The sequence below is a fragment of the Lissotriton vulgaris genome, chromosome 8, assembly GCF_964263255.1.
Source record: "Lissotriton vulgaris chromosome 8, aLisVul1.2, whole genome shotgun sequence".
In the NCBI taxonomy this organism is placed as follows: domain Eukaryota; kingdom Metazoa; phylum Chordata; class Amphibia; order Caudata; family Salamandridae; genus Lissotriton; species Lissotriton vulgaris.
The window spans coordinates 717,216,463-717,234,844 of NC_141696.1; the positions used below are offsets into that span (position 1 = coordinate 717,216,463).

General features: G+C 42.8%; 1 protein-coding gene across 10 annotated transcripts in view; it reads right to left on the reverse strand.

Moving 5' to 3' along the window:
• Positions 1-18,382, reverse strand: part of MAP7D2 (MAP7 domain containing 2) — a 514,052-nt gene that overhangs the window by 115,531 nt on the left and 380,139 nt on the right. For all 10 annotated transcript variants that reach the window (XM_086934606.1, XM_086934603.1, XM_086934601.1 and 7 more), the window contains 2 exons: positions 17,443-17,654; positions 14,121-14,247 (listed from right to left, as the gene is read on the reverse strand). In XM_086934606.1, coding sequence (XP_086790732.1) covers positions 14,121-14,247; positions 17,443-17,654 — 339 coding nt within the window. The remainder of the gene's footprint in view (positions 1-14,120; positions 14,248-17,442; positions 17,655-18,382) is intronic.

Sequence of the window (18,382 nt, forward strand, 5' to 3'; positions counted from 1 at the left end):
ATAAGCATTCTCGCTGTGTTTTCACCCTCTCACTTTCAGCGCCAAGACACTTCGGTATTCGAGCGCTTTACAAGAAAAATAAACATAAACATGTCCTATACTACAGTAGAAGATAAATCCTTTAGAAAACAAAGCAATTATGTTCATACCAAAGTTTGAGTTCTCTTGATTAGCAAATTTCAAAAGCTTTATCCGACAGATTGTCATAAAAGCAACACACAATACATCACTATAAATAACACGTGGTTAAAAAAAAATATATATTAAATATCTTATATTTGTCGTTTTGAAATACGAATAACTTGCATTATAAATGAGTCTATTAGCAGAGATTTAAAAAAATTACTATGTTATTATAAGAAAATTTCATGTGAAACACAGATAATTACTAGCTAACAGCAGGAGGTAAAAAGGTTCGGGTGCGTATAATCCAAGACCATTTTAAAAATGTTGCAGTTGCTACAGCTATGCAGGGTGAACAGTCAGACTCCAGTATTCTTAGAGCATCTTTATACTTCTGTGTGCCCAAATTTAAACAAATGGGTTGTAACCATTTACGAAGCGGAGCACAATAAAGAGGGCATTCAAAAATATATGTGCTATGGTCTCAACCTTATGTTTACAATTATGACATTTATCACTTCCTTGTGATGCTCATTTAGAGCTAAAGGCTTTTACTGTGAGTGTACCGATTCTGAATTGGAAATATAATTTACGGTCTTCAGGCCTTTCAATAATATCCCAGTATGCCTCACAGTAGGGACGTGATTTAAAATCAAGAAAGCGTCCAGTTAGGTTGGTGCTGATACTACCCATGTGGACTCTCTCATGGACCATTGCCCAGTATTTTTCTTTCAAAAACTTTTTTGATGGGAATGTTATCGTGTCAGAAATTTCCCATAGCTGGATAAGGTCCAGATCTTTTAGAAGTATCCTTAATTCATTAAGTCACTGGATTACATGGAATCTGTGTGCCTTTATTATATCTCTCAGAGCTGTTGCATAGTGAGCCAATTCAGGGGTGGTGCAAATACGCCTCCAATACAATAGTGGCCTCAGTCTCGCTATATCAACCACATTTTGCCTGCCTAGATCAAACAACAGCGGGACTGTGAGTGTTCTTTGCGGAACGCCAACCAACCTTCGTAGGAATTTCCTCTCTGATGTTGCTAATTGGGTTAAGTTAGAAAATCCCCAGAGCTCTGATCCGAACAAGAAGGCATTTACTACTTTTGTTTGGTAGATCTCCAAGACAGGTGTGATTGGCTTAGTAAAGGAAGTTTTATGTTTGGATGCAAGGGCTTCCGCAAGTTGATGACATTTCAGGGTGGCCATGTCTGTGTGGCATTTCCACCCCATATTATTCTGCAATGAGATGCCCAAATAGGTAAAAGCATCCACTTCCTCTAGGGGGATGTTATTAAGGATAATTTTACCTTTAAATTTTTTCTGTGGATTCAGGGACATGAACTTTGTTTTAGAGGTGTTAATCTCAAGTCCACGTGATTCACAGAATGCCCTAAAGATATTAACAGCCTTCTGCAACCCACTTGGAGTACGCGAGATGATCAGCGTATTGTCCGCATACATAAGTACTGGGACCCGGGTCCCTGCTAAGACAGGCGCATCCGTGGGAGATCTGCCAAGGTGGTCCACTATACCATTAATGTATAGTGAAAATAACGTAGGAGCCAAGACACATCCCTGCCGAACGCCTCGCTCGACAGGGAATGCGTCAGTGACCTCACCTTGGCCTCCCCACCATATTCTTGCAAAATTGTTTTCGTGCAACCGGACTACAAGAGTCAGCAGCTCGGGGGGGCATTCCTTGATCGGCCAAGACCTTCCACAACATGGTGCAGGGGACTAAATCAAAAGCTGATTTAAGGTTAAAAAAAACTGCATAAAGTGACCCTTTAGATAAAACAACATTCCTCCAATATAATGCAATGAAGTAAAAAACCTGATCTACAGAGCTGGTGCTGGGACGAAAACCAGCTTGGAATGGGGATAAAACATTGTATTCCTCTACCCATATTTGTATTTTATTTTGGACTAAACGACCAATAAGTTTTTGGGCCGAGTCTATTAGACTAATTGGTCTATAGTTACTTGGGAGGGATTTATCACCCTTTTTATAGACTGGTATAATTTCGGCTCCTTTCCAAGAGGAAGGAATAGGAGCACCCATTGCCACTGCATTAGCTAGTAATAAAAGGTATTGACACCAAGTCAACCTGTCGCTTAAAAATACATCGGCAGGGATCCCATCCATACCCAGGGCTCTGCCTTTTGTTACACAGTCTAGCGCTGTGCTCACATCCTTTAGGGTGAAGAGCTGGGAATGATATACAGTGGGTGGTGTCGGCGGAGATACTCCTTTCATTTCACTACAAGCATATTGAGTTTTAAAGAAGTCCACCCACTCAGTTTCTAGCAACATTATTTTGCGGGGGTTCAGCTATTCCTCCCTTATCCCATTTTATAATGTCCCAAAACTTCTTAGAATCTTTTGTGGAACTCGCAGCCTGCAAGTCCCGCCATCTGTCTTCATCCCATTGTCTTTTTGCGGCGCTTTGCGTACGTCTGTATAGATCCCTTGCCTCTTTTACTCTGCAGGAATTTTTCAACCTGAGTTCTATATTCAGGTTCCTGCGGGCTAGCTTACATGCTTCGTTGTACCAGCTGGCCGTATGCAACTTGTTCCCTCCCTTGTCCATTTTCACGGTTTTGCTAAAGAGGGCTTTTAATCTGGAAAAGAGCTTCGAATGTGTCTCTAACATAATTTTAGGGAAGTCCAGGCTACGGATTTGTGGTGTCAAAATGGCTAGCTCACTCACCACCTCAGATTTAAGTGCCTCCAGTTTTGTGGTATTCTCAATAAATTTACCCCATTTGATGTGACGCATGTTATTTGTGGGGACTATTTCTAGTGTCTCCATCCCCCCCTTGGGGTATCCTCTCTAATCCTCTCATGAGTTTGGAATGTAGCACAAAGGGGATTATGGTCACTTTCCGGCCTAGGTTTAACTACCATATCTACCAAATAGTGCCAGGCTCGCATGTCCACTAACAGATAGTCTATTTGGCTGCTATGCCTTCCATTATTGAAGGTGGTTGCTCTTTGACGGTTAGACAGTGTTCTTCCATTAGCTGCTCTAAGCCCTCTACCAAGAGACATACCCTTTAATTGAATTGCTGCAGCTGTCCATTTCTTGCTATTGGGACCTTCCAGTTGGGGAATTCCCCATCTGCTATCCTCATCTGCAGTAGGGGTCTGATCTTCATAACCGAGTGGTTCAAATGTTGTGTTGAAGTCACCACCCGTTATGGATATTATTTGTTCCGGTTGGGCTTCGAGCTGGGAATCGAAAAGATCTATTACTTCAGATTTTTGGTCTCCTATTTGCCCCCTGGCATAAACATTTGAGAGTGTCGCCTTAAAGCCATTTGGCCAATTCAAAATAAGTGTCATGAAGTCATGCGATAAGACTGGTAATTGATGTACTTTACACCTCATGTTCTGGCGCACCCATATGATAAGTCCACCTATAGGCCTGCCTTTAGGTTTTTTTAATGCGGGAACATAAAAATTGAGAAACCCCAGGCGAAAGACAGGAGTGATTGACCATGTTTCCTGGAAAATGATAATATCATGGTCATCTATTAACTTGCACCATTCTGGAGAGACTATCTTGTTTCCAATTCCCGCTAAGTTCCATGAAAGCAGAGACAATCTTTCCTTGTTTTGGAGCACGGTGTTAGAGGTTAAACAACACTTCTCTTCTGACTCACCACCCACTACCTCAATTACTTTCTCTAGAGGTCTAGGGCAGGGAGACACAAATATATCCCTAGCTGTAATACAAGAAACACTCTCTCTAGTTGAATACAATTTTTTTACAGACTGACAAATACTATCATGGGGAGACCCTCCTATCGCTTCCAGCGATTCTGGCCAGTTTATCATTGATTGCTGTTCTTTACTAATAATTACCCTGCCCTGATCCTGTGGATCGTACAATCTACTATGAAGGGTTGTCCCTCCCAAGCAATAAGTATAATCCCCACACAGTCAATTGCATTCCTCCATGTCCGTCAAAGCCTCATAGCGATTTACCATACGGATACCACCCATCCTTGGTTGATTGGCTCTCTCAAACCTCCTTGTTGGGTGGCGGTTGCTCGGCCCAGATCTTATTAATTTTTTAGCCCACCAACTGCTGTCATAGAAGAACTCTAATGATAATGGGATGACTTGTGAGTTCCTTAGTTAGGGGGGGGGGGGGGGAAGTAGGTTAGCCAATACTTCTTTCAGAGCCTGAGGACTCGAGAAATTCACTACTATGCAGTCACCCTTATATTTCTTCCGGTGATCCCCTAGCCATGATACCCTTTTGGCCATTATGATTTCCCCTGCCAGTTGCTGTTTACCCCTGGGGGATATCCTCATGTTATTTGTCAACCAATATAGGGCCTTATCAATTAAGGAGGCTGTAGTTTCTACCTGATCACTTCCTAGGAGGGGAGCATTAGCTAAAACAAGTACTAAAGGTAATGCTTCATGGATAAATTGAAATGGCTCTCTCACATAGGGGGGAGTAACATGCAAATCGGTGCTGGCACCATCATTATTGATTACTCCTATGGTATCTGAGGGCACTTTAGTCCGGGTTGCAGTTCCACTTATGTTATTTCCAGCATCTATACTTATAGGATTTAGGTTACTTAATCCTGGGCCCTCCACTATTGTGTTGTCACTCAATAAAAGGGGTATGTCAATCTGCCCCTTTGAGGTGGCTAGTTGGGTTCCCTGTGCCTGATGCGGTACTAATCCTACTATGGGGGTGCTAGGCTGAGCCGCCTGACCTTCTCTACGCTCTATGACATTTATCCTATCTTCAATTTTCAACAACTGTGACTTGATGGGGGTTAAGATATGATCTAACTTATCTTTAAATTTAACCCATATGATGTTAGCTAGTTCCTCTGATGTAGGTTGGGGAATCGAGAGTGGGGGTTTAGGTGGTTTTGCTCTAGCTATAACATGCCTCTTTCCTTTTTGTTTTGCCTTTCCTGGCGGTACCAGCCCCCCAGCCCTGGCACATCGTCTCACAACCGGGGTTGGTTGTGAGGAGTTACAAGATGAAATTTCTTCAACCAACCCTACAGGAGAGGCGTTTAGGGACTGGCCAAGGCTATTTTTTGAGACAGAGGGTGAGCCAACATATCTAATAAGTCCCGCGGAATACCTGGAGAATCAATCTGAGTTTCTGGGGAATTATGTATCATGGCTGTGATTGTGCGGCTTGGGTCCAGTGAAAGCCTTCTCTCAGTTCTTTCTATTTCCTCATTCACCAAGTTGGTTACTTTTACCAGGTAGGAGTCCAGTTTTGCTCCACCCCCTACATTAGGTTTGCTGTTCACAGTTCTCTTTTTCCCCATGTTGGTTAAATAGGTAAAACGATGGCTAACAGTACCTTAGTCTGGGGTAGATGTTACGGGGGTGGCCCGACCTGGCCCCCTCTGGCCCCTGATGGACACAGATGGTCCCGCCCTTGTCCCGGGCTTCTCCCGGCGCGCTCCCGTGTGCGCCCCGCGGGACGAGGGACCAAGGGAACCTTTATGCGCCTCCTGGCGCTTGCATGTGACGTCCGCGGCGTCCTGGCCACTGGTGGGGCTGCTGGGAGGTGTAGTCACAGGGAGTGCAAGGGGCCCGGCGGAGCCAAGCCCGGCCGAAGGAACGAGCCGAGCAAAGCCCGGCTCACAGGTGCTGCGACAGAAGTGCTCGGCGGAGCCCGGCCGAGTTGTTGAACCAGAGCAATGCCCGGCCATCAGGAGCGGATGCAGACGGCAAGTAGAGTTCCCCCTCTTGATTAACCTTGTAGCCTGAATATTTTCAAGTGCAAGGCATCACTAAAAATGGCCCAGTTCCTTATTCCACTTTAAAGAAATAAATAAAAATGTCATCAGCAAATACTAAATTGGGAGCACTATTTCAATTTTGTGGATAATATAGAGAAATAATGACAACTCTAAAGCAAACAGTGAGGGAGAAAGCTAGCCTAGTTTCACTTTTGACCTAAAGGAGAGTTTTATGGTCTAATTGAGGAATAATGAAGCAACTGGCTGTTGAGTATTAATCACTCAAACACTGAAGGAAACCCCTAATGGATCAGAAAAGTGTATATTGAGAAAAATAGGCAGGAGAGTTAGCAATTTGAGCATGGTCCATAAAAGGAATGGGTAAATTGCAATGATTATAGTACACTACATCCTTCCCTCCTATGATAAAATGCTGTTCCCCAAATCTAAATTCAATAATAGAGGAAAAAGTTGATTTGCCTGATTCATGGTGAAAATGTTCCTATTGATGTTAAGAAAAGATTTAGGGTTAGTATATATTTGATCTATATTTATCTCTTGGATAATTTCAATATTTCCATATATGGGGTTATAGTACTTTCAGTTACCACGACATGAAACACTTGTAACAAGTAAAGAGCTGATAGTGTATCAAATGTTTTAAATAACTGTGCAGAAATCCTATCTTGCTCAATTGCTTTGTATTTTGAGAGTTGGGAATTAACATGCAACATTTCAGCATGAATTATGAGACCAATAGGTGTTCTTGTTATTCTTCACTGAATGTCAGTCCCTAAGTCTAAATTCAATGTATCTCCTTCTTTACACAGTTAGCTATACAAACCGGAAAACGCTGAATACACCATTTTCATTGCTCAGTCAAATCCTTAATGAATTGCACACTGTGTTAATTGGAGTGCTATATTATTTCTCCTTCCCCTCGGAAATTATGATTGAGCCCTAGCCACCTTCAATTTCTGAGAACTAATCTGCTCCATCAACACCCTCCTTGTCATTTTCATGTGTCTATCCACTTTCTGGGCTTTATGCTAATTGTACTGATATGGTCTTGAATGCATTCCGGACTATCAAAACATGCTGCTCTCCGCAGTGGTCTTAAAATTGCCTTTAGTCTGAACAAACAGGGAATCCAGTAATAGATATTTATAGTAAGTCCACGGCCCAAATGCTTGCCCCAAAAATCATATGCATCTAGTGTGATCATATAATTGTTTGTCAAACTCATTAATTCTATGTCTTTAGGCAGAGTTGCTGGCTAGTGTTTGAGACATGAAGAAATAGATGAATTGACTATATGACTTGGGACCAATCAAAAAAGTAATAATGTTGATGGGAACTAGTATAGTGGCTTGCTAGACATAATGAGATTAAAGGAAAACGAATATTCAGGGGGAAGGGAGGGAACGTTTACTATTACCTCACATCCAATCCCCTTCTACTACCTTCACAATTTAGATCTATCAAAATCACAGGAAGAAAAGAGAAAACATTTGACAGCAGGTTAAGCAAAAAGAAAGAAAAAGTAAGCTGGAGCCAAAGGAGTAAAATAGGGTTAACAACCTATAACAGATGCACCCAGGTTTAATAAGTTTATTATGGACATCAAGATTGCTAGAATGCATGTCCTCTAGTGGTTGTACAAGTCCTTCCTTCAACTTTGGCAGTTTCAGCAACTTTTTGGAGACCTTTGCAAATAGCAGATGACTTTTCAGGAGAGATGAAAAACTGAAATCAGTTTTTTTAAAGACAAGTCTGCCAGTTTAATTGACTTTATTCTTTTTTGTATATCTTTTTATTACAGTTTCAGGTGAAAAACATTCTGCAGACCGTTGGCCATTTAAATTACAATCCAACCTAGAACTACGCAAGTGATAGTTACAGTGATCACATTGTCCAAGCAATGCAAATTCCCCAGTGTCCCTGTTTTCTCCATTTAACTCACCTCCCCCTTCTGCCAACCCCAACTTCAGAAAGAAAAAACAAACCACCCCATACGTCCACCTAGAGAAGTATACATGGAGAATAAAAAGGATTCTGTTATAAATGATTTTGTGCACATCTCAAAGCAAAGGACGAAAATAAGAGAGACATCTCTCAGCTTGACATACAACATTTTCCATTTAGTTTCGTAAGGTTAATGAGTACCATTCTTATTGCTGATCCAACATTCCATAGCGAGTATGGCCAACAGTCTGTGATACCACTAAGTGAGTGAGGGACACTCCGCCTTTTCCCAGTTATGGGCTTTGCTCAGCTTCATGGCCCTTAGGCACTAGAGCACCATGTGCAAATCAAGATTAGTCATCGCCTCCAGGTCTGTGGGCTTGAGACTCAGGAGCATCACCTCTAGCGAGGAGGGTATCAGGTAGCCCAAGATGCCCTACAACAGTTTGAACATTTCTCTCCAAAAGGGACGGACGATAGGGCAACCCCACCAGATATGCAGGGCCCCTTACCAGTGTTCCACACCCTCTCCAACATCTAGGAGAGGCATTGCGATACATGAGATATAGTCTAAGGGCGGTGTAGTGCCAACCATACCATACTTTGTACTATATTTCTCATCCCAGGTTTGAAATGGAAGAGGTCGATTAGATCACCAGATTTGATTCTTAAATTCTTTTATTCTTTTATTTTGTATGCATGGGTAAAAAGTTCTTTACAGTCCAACCAACGCGTTTCGTTCTCTTACCGAGAACTTCATCAGGGGTTTAATGTATGTAGAGTCTCCAGAGTTTCCTTACTAGCTGCCTTCTGTGCAAGTAGAATTGTAAAGCGGGATTCAGACGTGTCCCAAGTAACTCTCCTATAGGCAACGTCTGGTACGTCAAATATTTAGAGGTCGAACGTCCACTGTAGAATATCAAATAGTTTAACCGGCATATTTCTTTTATAAGGAAAAATAACTTCAAACTGTGCGTCAGCGAAGGATAATAAGCCTTCTTGAGTTATATAATAAGTAAAACAATGATCCTCAGTGCCTCAACCAGACCTCGTCATGGTTGAATCAAGTTCAACAGATAAAAACACTGTTAATCAGTACTCCTTGTTTTATCAGTGAATGTATCCCAGGGAATGTTCCCATAAGGCAGTGTGATGCCTATGCAATGATCCAAATTTCGTGCTCCGTAGGCCCACCCATGTATACAAAATAAAAGAATAAAAGAATTTAAGAATCAAATCTGGTGATCTAATCGACTGCTTTTTCCCGACGCACGCCCAAAACAATTCAATCTTGAAGGATCTGGCGCACAGTGGCAACACAGGACGGTTGTTTGCCAGGGCTGTTGGCGAGGGACTGTCTGATTTTGGAACTGGCCCGAGGTGCAGAACATTATAGTCAACCGTCTTCTCTTTACTTTTGTTGAAATGGAAGAGTAGTGTATCTTTAGCCAGCTGTTCCCAGTGTTTGTTTGTGGCCTGTTTTCCCGAAGTACATTTCCACTCTGTTATGATGCCATGTTGGTAGAGCGTGGAGAGCAAATAGCATTTTATATAGGCTAGAGATCATAACTCTAAAGTCGACCAGTTTAGGATAAAGTGTCTCCAATGGATTTCTGGATTTGGTAGCTCTGGGACAAATCAAGGGATGAGTTATTCAGTGGCGGATTAGAGAACAGCACAGCCATTAAGACTCCAGCAGGTTAAATGATGTCTTACATTGCAGAAAGGTATGGTGGGACGGCAATATCATATATACCAGAGATAATTTTGCTGCCTCCCTCCATTTATGAATGACATGGTCCGCCTGAGCGGAGGTGAAGGCCACGTTGTAATGAATAGGGGTGCAGAGGGGTGGATAGGACACCAGATCCTGTGACACTATGTACAGATCCCATGCCTTCAGAGAAGTGGACACTGAGGGGCTAATGTATGTGTTAAGAGGTCTGAAACTCTTCTACCCACAGAAGATCCCAGAGAGGCCATCTGAAGATGGCATGGTCCATCTGCCACCTGTTCTTCTCAGATGCCATCGTGGACTTTTCCAATACCACACATAGTTGAGCCCCTACATAATAGTGGGGAACACTGGGAGCAGCAAGACAATCCCTCCCAACACTCTTGGTTGAATCAGTAATCTCTGAGAGACCCTGGGAACCTTCGCCCTAGAAATAAAGGACATCAGTTGCCGCTGAAGAGATTTCAGATAAGTAGAGTCCAGCCATATCGGGAGCACTTGAAGCAAGCAAAGAAGATGTAGGAGGATGTTATTTTTATTGCATTAATCCGTTCTAGTCAGGCGAGGCATCAGGTTTCCCCAAGAATTCAGATCCTTTGTGATATCTTCGACCAGTGGGGATAGTTGGCATGAAAGAGTTCCCCAGTGGTCCTCTGAAGACAAAGTCCCAGCTACTTAATAGAAGTCTTGGCCCATCAGAAAGGGAAATGGGCAGTCAATCTAGCCACTTCCACACTCACAATGTCAAATTCAGTATTTCTGACTTATCATAGTTAATCTTGCAGCTGAGACTTGCTCGATGATCTTGAGCAACGTTACGGCCGCAGGTAGTGATGTTATTCATCAGAGTACAATGAGATTTTTAGTGCCTGCGGTCTGAACATAATACCTGTAATAGCAGCAGTGTGCCGATCAGACAGAATAGGGGTTCTGTGAGGAGGGAAAACAAGACTGGGGACAGGGGGCATCTCTGCCTGGTACTCCTAGAGAGAGAAAAGGAGGTGGAGATAGGGCCATTCAGAGCAACCCTGGCAGTGGGGTGCGCATAATTGGAAAACAAAAACATCCCAAGATGCGGGAAAGCCCAGTCTATCCCGTCAAAAAACCTCTCTGTGTTGAAGGATAGGAGGATTGCAGGTATAATCTTGAGGGGGGCCTACTCCACTAGGCAAATAGCTATCCAGATATTATTGTGAGTCTGGTGTCCCTGGAGAAATCTGCTCCGGTTGGGATGCACCGGAGACAGAAGCACTGGCAATGATTTTTGTGAAAAGCCATGCATCAATGTTTAATAGAGGTACTGGGCAATAGGACGCGCAGCACTTGGACTCAAACTTTGATGAGTAATTTTTTACAGGACTGGGCAGTGAAGGCGTCTGGGGTGGGGTGTTTGTTTTTTAACTAAGTTTCAGGGTTTTATTAGCGTGTTTACCACGTCGGTTTTGATCGGACCCTCAAGTAACTCCCTGAGCCTGGGGAATTGTACCATCTCCAAACATTTTCCTGACATGCAAAGGAGGGGCTGTCCCCAAGATAGAGATGAGCGTAAAAGCCTTTTTGTGTCATCCTCTACGGATTCCCAGAACTCGCAAAGGAGCCCCCTAATGTAGTCCTTTTCCCTCTTGCCTCTTAAAGCCTAGCAAGCTGGGAACCCACCTTGTCACCCCTCACCAGTGACACTGGAATGTTTCTTCAGGAGGAAAAGGAAGATTTCCACCTTAATGGTCAAGTGCATACAGAGCTGGACTCTGGCTCTAAACAGAAAGGTGCTCCGAATGCTGAATTTCCTGCTCTAACGGCTATACCTCCAACCAGTGGAGCCTGGAGCGCTCTGACACAGCCACCAAAAAAGGATCCCAAATTACCGCTGTTTAGGAGTTCCAGGCACCACTGATACAAACTTCTCCTACCTCATTAAATTCAAAGTACTCATGAATTTGTTGACCTAATATGCACCTAATTATCAGGCCCCCCTACCCGAGTGGCAATTGCTCTTATTAGTCTCTTACTGAGTATGTGAGAGGATTAGGGGTGCTGTACTGTGACCGGAGCTGCATAGCCATGCAGATATGTCCAGGGTATGTACAGAAGGCACAGAGCAGTTATTGCGCGCTAGGGGTCCCCAGTGCAGCAACAATCAGTCAGCAATCTCTCCCTCTCCGGCGGCTCCAGCCCACTGGGTCTGCACCAAAGCACAGCGTTGTTCCCGACATACACCGTCTAGGTCCAACTACACCACACAGTAAGCTCAACATTCAGGCTGGGAGCTGTTCCTGATTCTTTGTAGTCCAGCGGTTCCAAATCAGGCTCTGTTGCTAGCTCGACGTCCAAGGATGCCCCTCTTGTGGTGAGGGCCCTTACCCCATGTGCTCCTTGAGTAGATTCAGTGGCCGCATCCCCCGTGGACAGCCTTAGTGGGGATGTCACCTTCTGGACCTCCATGACGTTTGTCCCTAATTTCAAAGGAGAGACCAAAGGGACTTTGGATGGCTGTGAAGACGACATTGGATAGACAAGATAGTGGAACCAGCTGTTACCACAGCAGGACACTGCCAATGTGAACATGCCACAATGAGGAGAATGGGAACGAGGTGGAGGATGTACTTCCACCGAACTGCGAGTGGAACTTATCAGGGTTCACCACCAGCATTCTATTGGTCCCTTTTTACTTGAAGGAGAAGGACTAGGATCATCCCCTTCCTGGGTCGCAAACACCCAGCCTTATTATATGCCGCGTTTTCCAGCAGTTCTAGTAGTGGGCTGCGATATCTTTTGATAATAAATCACAACACCAAGCTTTGGATGCTTGTGTAACCGTGAGTGACATTAAACTTTGGTCTTCTTATTAACACGTTTGACAACAAGCTTTTCGCCAATCACCAGGGGTCTAAGGGGAGACAAAATACGTGCTGGAATAGTGGCAGTTTTTCATGCTGGATGTAACAAGAACAAGAATAAAAATCCCCGAATTGAAGAATTTGAACAATGCGGACTCTGAATATTTCATGTGAATAAGAACGTATGTGAGTTCATCGATTATTATCACTTGTTAAGGGACACATTTTCGGTATTTGATATCTGGAGCAATTCTACCTATCCGATACTCTGGGTGTCTTTAATTGCTATAGGGTGTGCTCATTAGTACTCTATATTCTAAAGTTTTTACACACATTAGGTAACTTCTGTGTGAGCAGCATTTTCTGGTAGTAGGTGCATTGGAGCGAAGCAAGCACCCAAGAATAAATTACTACGTATAACCAATATTGATTTACACTGTATCACTATATAATTTAACACTCTTAGATCCATTGATTTGATTGTGCGGTTCTTTTCCCAAGTTTAGGAAACACTACTACCAATTTATATGTAATCCATTTTAAATTACAGCAACTGCTGATATACTTGACATCCATGGATACATTTCATGACCCTGGAGTGCTAAGAAAATCTCGGTTGCAGAATCCTCAAGCAGGCTTTGCTGTGAAGTCCTTGGCATCTGCTTCTGTTGTGTGGAGTGTAGAGGCCCCTATATGTCTTGTGTAGAAATATTGTGCATTCTCCAACCTCTGCACTATTAGTAGGTCTTACTTACACTATCTGACTGGAGAGAAGTTATCTTGGTTTACACAAGGAAACATTCACACAGGACCAATTTTGAGTAAGGTAAAGTGATGAGGAGAGGCCTCTAACCTATTCCATTGTCTCTAGGATGATAAAATATTGTCTAGTGGGATCAAGCTTTCACAATCTTATCTACAGAATTGGCTGGATAATAAAAGAGAGTAATTAATTTTCTTTCCGTAAAGGAACATAACTGAACAATTTATATTTTTGTAGGATAAATATATATTGGCAAAGGATAAGCAAGGTGAAACCATGATTAGCCTTGTGGTGCTTAACGTGCACCAGTACAGAAAATGGTTTTGTACCATGAAATTGGAATTAATTGAGCTATCCAAGGCATGTGAGGCATATTCATAATCCACATTAAATACCTAAACTACTAAAACTGGAAGTAAGAATAAGCAGCTTAGTCTATCTACTACATACCAAACATACGTAGTGAAGAAATTAGCAAAATAAGTCAAGAGCAAGGTTTTATGGACTATATTTATAGGCCTGGCGCTGGAGTGTACTACAAAAATTACAATACTATGAAGTAATTTTATATTAAGAAAGTGTATTAAACATTGCAATGAAGTGCATTCACTCTCAAACCCTGCACAAAGTAAAGTGCTCTTCTAAACCCAAACTGGGAGAGAGGCCCAACGATTTCTCCTCTCGTTACTCCAGGCATATAGAGCGATTCAACCACCAATAATTTACGCTGGAGATAGGTTCTCGACTTTTTTTTTGTTATACTACAACTCTTTAGAGCATGATGTGAAGGTAGCATGCTACTAAATCCAAGACAGCCACTTGTACACAAGAGGAACCATTACTTCACCAAACATTTACTTTTAATACCGAGCAAAAATTGCAAATTTATAACGACTAATTGGGAAAAGTGTGACAAAAAAGCATGCTCATACTACAAGTAAGGCACGGTATTCACCTCTCAGCCTCCTCTCGTTCCTGTCTCTCTTGTTCTTCCTGCTCCTTCTGCAGTCGCGCATGACGCCTCTTCTCTGTCAAAATCTTTGCAGCTTCCTCAGCATCGGTCGTTCCTGCTGTCAGCTTCCCTGTGGGTGAATTACCAGCTATTTCATTAAACAGACCACAAAATACAAAATGGTGACAGCTTTTCCAGGATTACATCTTTAAAACTATTCCCTATCTGAGAGTAGCGGGTGTTCAATGGCAGCAGGGTCGCATTAGTATATTTGCAGACCGAAGAGGACTTCTCGAACCAGCAGCCTGCTGGTAGGAGTGTACCAGGCAGTAATAACAGGACTACCATCACTTGCAAGTGTTGTGTGTTACATATAAACCCATCATGGAATGTAACCATTATGAGAAAAATAAAGGGAAAATACCAAGTAAATGCTTACTATCGCAATAAAAGACTATCAATCAAAAAATACTAACTTGAAAAATGCTGATTTTGTTAGACAAATTCTATTTTGGGGGCACAAAGGGACAGCGCCTTCATTTAGCAGAACAATTCCAAAAGCAGTTGCAAACTATGGGTGTTTGTTTGAAGTGCAAATGTCTAGCTTCCCTTCCCAAAGACATAAACAAGAAACATAGAAGGGCATATCACAAAGTATGTTCAAAGGAGAAACATTATGAACGAAAAGAACCGGAAATGTCAAAGAGTGGTTGGAGAGATGGGGAGGCTGGATAGTTATACACAGATGGGACTGCACACCAATAAAATAAAGTCAGTGTACAATGCCCATGCGCTGAACCATTCCCACACCCCAAGAAACGTTTCAGAAATAAATCACTGACTACTACAACAATGTTGGGTGCCAATGTGTACCCCACACTGGCACCCAACAAAAAGTCATGCTGAAAAGTGAACAGGCAGAAACATTTGATTGTTTCTTTGCTGAGAAATACTATTTGTGTGTTAAAATGGTAAATAGAAATAATTTCAGTTTGGGATAAACACATGCAGAGGCAGATGAAGGCCTTTATAAGTTGCGAGTCAGACATTAACCATTACAAACGCAGAGAGTTAGTGAAGCTCATATGCATGCAGGGTGTAGGAGGCAAATGGATGAGGGGTATGGAAGGAGGTAAGTGGAAGTGTACAAGGCATCATTCCATGGGCCTGCCCTAAGCAGCAGGTGGGCTTTTAAGGCTGTGGTGAACGATGGGAGAGAGGAAGGTAGCTGCAGATGGACAGGCAAAACGTTCCAGTGACTAGCCCTTAACAAGCTGAAGTGCTGATTTTAGATAAGGTAGAAGTTGGTTAGGGAATAAATCACAGATTGCGGGTGGACATGTATCGGGATCTGGCAAGTGTTTGATTGAGGTATGTAGGGGAAGTGCCAAGAATCACAGATGTGTAAAGGGTTGAGTGCTTCATGGGCAGCTGGCTGGTATGGGGTTCCGAAGGGGTACTAGGAGTACCAAGAAGAGGCAGAAGGGTTTGGATGGCAATATTCATAACTTTACCAAATGAAGAGAGAGAATGTTAGAGAAGACTTCCCAAAAGTCCACTGAAACTGCTGACTGTGCTATGAGGGATACTGATGAGGATTTTGGTTGTGTGGACAGGAAGAGGAAAGCGGATTTTGTGCATTTTCAATACTTGAAATCTAAGATCCATATTTGAGTGACAAAGGGTTCAAACTGTAAGCTGAATGTAAGGTTCACAGTGAGGGTGTGGTGGATGGAGGGGAAAGTGGAGAGATCCATTTAGAGTGTTAACGGGCCAAAGATGCAGGGAAATATATTATCCCTCTATTGGAAGAGGTCATAGTCATAGTCTTTTATTGAGCACACATCACCCGGAGGGGCCTCAAAGCACGAGTTAACTGGGAGCCTTCTATTGCTAGACAGTTATACAGTATGAAACACGAACCTGGAGGTGGTGAGATGATCAGGAAAGATAAAATAATCGAGTAGGTGTGGCAGGATCGGTTTTTCTAGCAGATGAACTGATCAGATCTTGAGTCAATGATAAATGTGGGCTATTAACATGATCTTGGAATACATCCACACAGCTACTACACACCGTAAGCTAGTGACTAGGCTCTATTCATTATCCATGGCGGCTACACCTACTAGTGCCAAACTGGCACGAGGCGCCTGGTGGGCGGACCTGCAACACAGCCCTACACCTGAGCAATGGAAGTACTGTTGCACACAAACAGAAAAACTCTCCACTAATTACAGACTCAGACAAATACACTTCAAGTTTCTCCATAGGTTGTACGGCACTCCAATTGCATTGCACAGGATGGCCTCATCACAGATGCACGCTGCCAAAGCTGCGCTTGACGCCTCGTTTTTACACTTAGCGTGGGTCTGCCCCAAAGTGGCAGCCTACTGGCTGGAAGTGTGCGTGACCATTAGTGCTATCACATCGAACACCCTCACATCCAATCACTTTCTCTGCTTGCTTGGCTACGTCCAGGATGTGCCTGGAACCTGCAGACGTCTGGTGACAATGCTGCTGGTTCTGGCCAGGCGTAGAGTGGCGATACACTGGGGGAAAAGACCGGCACCGACACTCAAACTCTGGCTTGCTGACGTGGCATATTGCCAGACACAACTGACAGTATTTTGGAACCTTATGCCGAGCACTAGTAGGCCGCATGAATTTGGGGACCTCTGGTTACATACCTACATAGCCTATCAGGTGACATCTCAGGTCACGATGCCCCCATAAATGACCCGGAGCCCACACCTGTCAGGGCGATAAGATAACTAAAGTGGGGACACGGGGAAATCCACATGTATGTTCACAATGTTGTTCCTGTTTGCCTCTCTAGAATCACCACCTCTGTCCAACGTGCCCAGATTCATTTTGTCGTGTATCTCAGCAACATTTCTATTCTGCCAAATTGCCAATGTACCATGAATATGCCTTAGATTCTCTGTAACGGATTAACGACAATGCTGGACTGTATTTGCTATTGTGCTTTGTTGAATACTCTATAAAAATGTTTAAAATATATATTTTTTTTAAAGATAAAAGTGAGCCTAAACAAACTCAAACATTTCTTAAAATACAGGAAAAAATTATCACATGGAGCATCTCATAGGAGAGCAATCTTGTAAAGTTAATAGCAGAACAAATAGATTTAGCTTAGAGTTAAAAGTAAACTACATTTTCCTGCTATCTGCATAATAACATTGGTAGCATCTGACTAAATCAGTTGGAGGGTTTGCTCAGAAAACTTTCACATCCTAACACACCTCACAGACCTCTGTTACTAAAGCACATCTGAAAAAATGCACTCAAAGCTATAGATCATTACCTTCGCTTGAGTCTGATTTGCTGGCAGGGGAACTTTTCTCTGCCTTGGCAAGCCCCTCAGCATCATGTTCCTGGCTCTTCTGGCTCGAGGACTCTTCCTTTTCTGCCCTCTTTTTCACATTCTCGTGGCTTAGGCTTGGACGCTGTTTCACAGGTGAAGATGGAAACTGCTTCACACCTTTATTAGACTGCGGGTGAGCCTTTGATACGGTCCTGAGGGTGGTTAAACACAAAACTGAGACGTTGCAGAACAGAGTGAGCAAAACTATTTATTTTACTTTATCAACTGAGGGAGAACCCCCAACAAATGCAAGGCATGGAAGATCCTCCTAAGAGAGCCGACAGATACACCCACCCTGGGGAGGCATAACTGAGACCAGTGAGCTTAAAGAATATACTAAATGTAAGCAATTCGGTTATTCAGGGTAAATCAGGATTTTATAACGATATTTATACCAAAAGGTATACAAATTCTACTCCCTTCACTAAATTCATTACTAACCTGACCAGTTCATGCCGCACAAGGGACCAATTTTTTGCTTTTCCTTCTTGAGCATCAAAAAGTTCCCTCTATCCTGGTTATGCATTTTTTAATCAGCATATACATTTTAAAAAGAGACCCTCAAAATATCTTAGAGAAACATATATAATGAGATACCGCTTTTTTCAGGGTTTCTTTCGTTATTGAAATGGAAAGATGTAAAATAGAGACTGAATTGATTAGCAAAACGATATGCTTGAAACTCACTTGATATACAGTCAGATGCTGAGAGAACTACTATCAGAGCTTACTTGCTGATGTTTCTTCGCATCAGATAAAGCAATTAAAAACCACACCATTCACTTTTGCCTCATAGATTGCTAGAAATCTTGAGGAAGAAGATGCACCCAATGTTGCCCTAGGAAGCTGCAGAGTAGCGATCCTACTCCAGAGGAGCAGC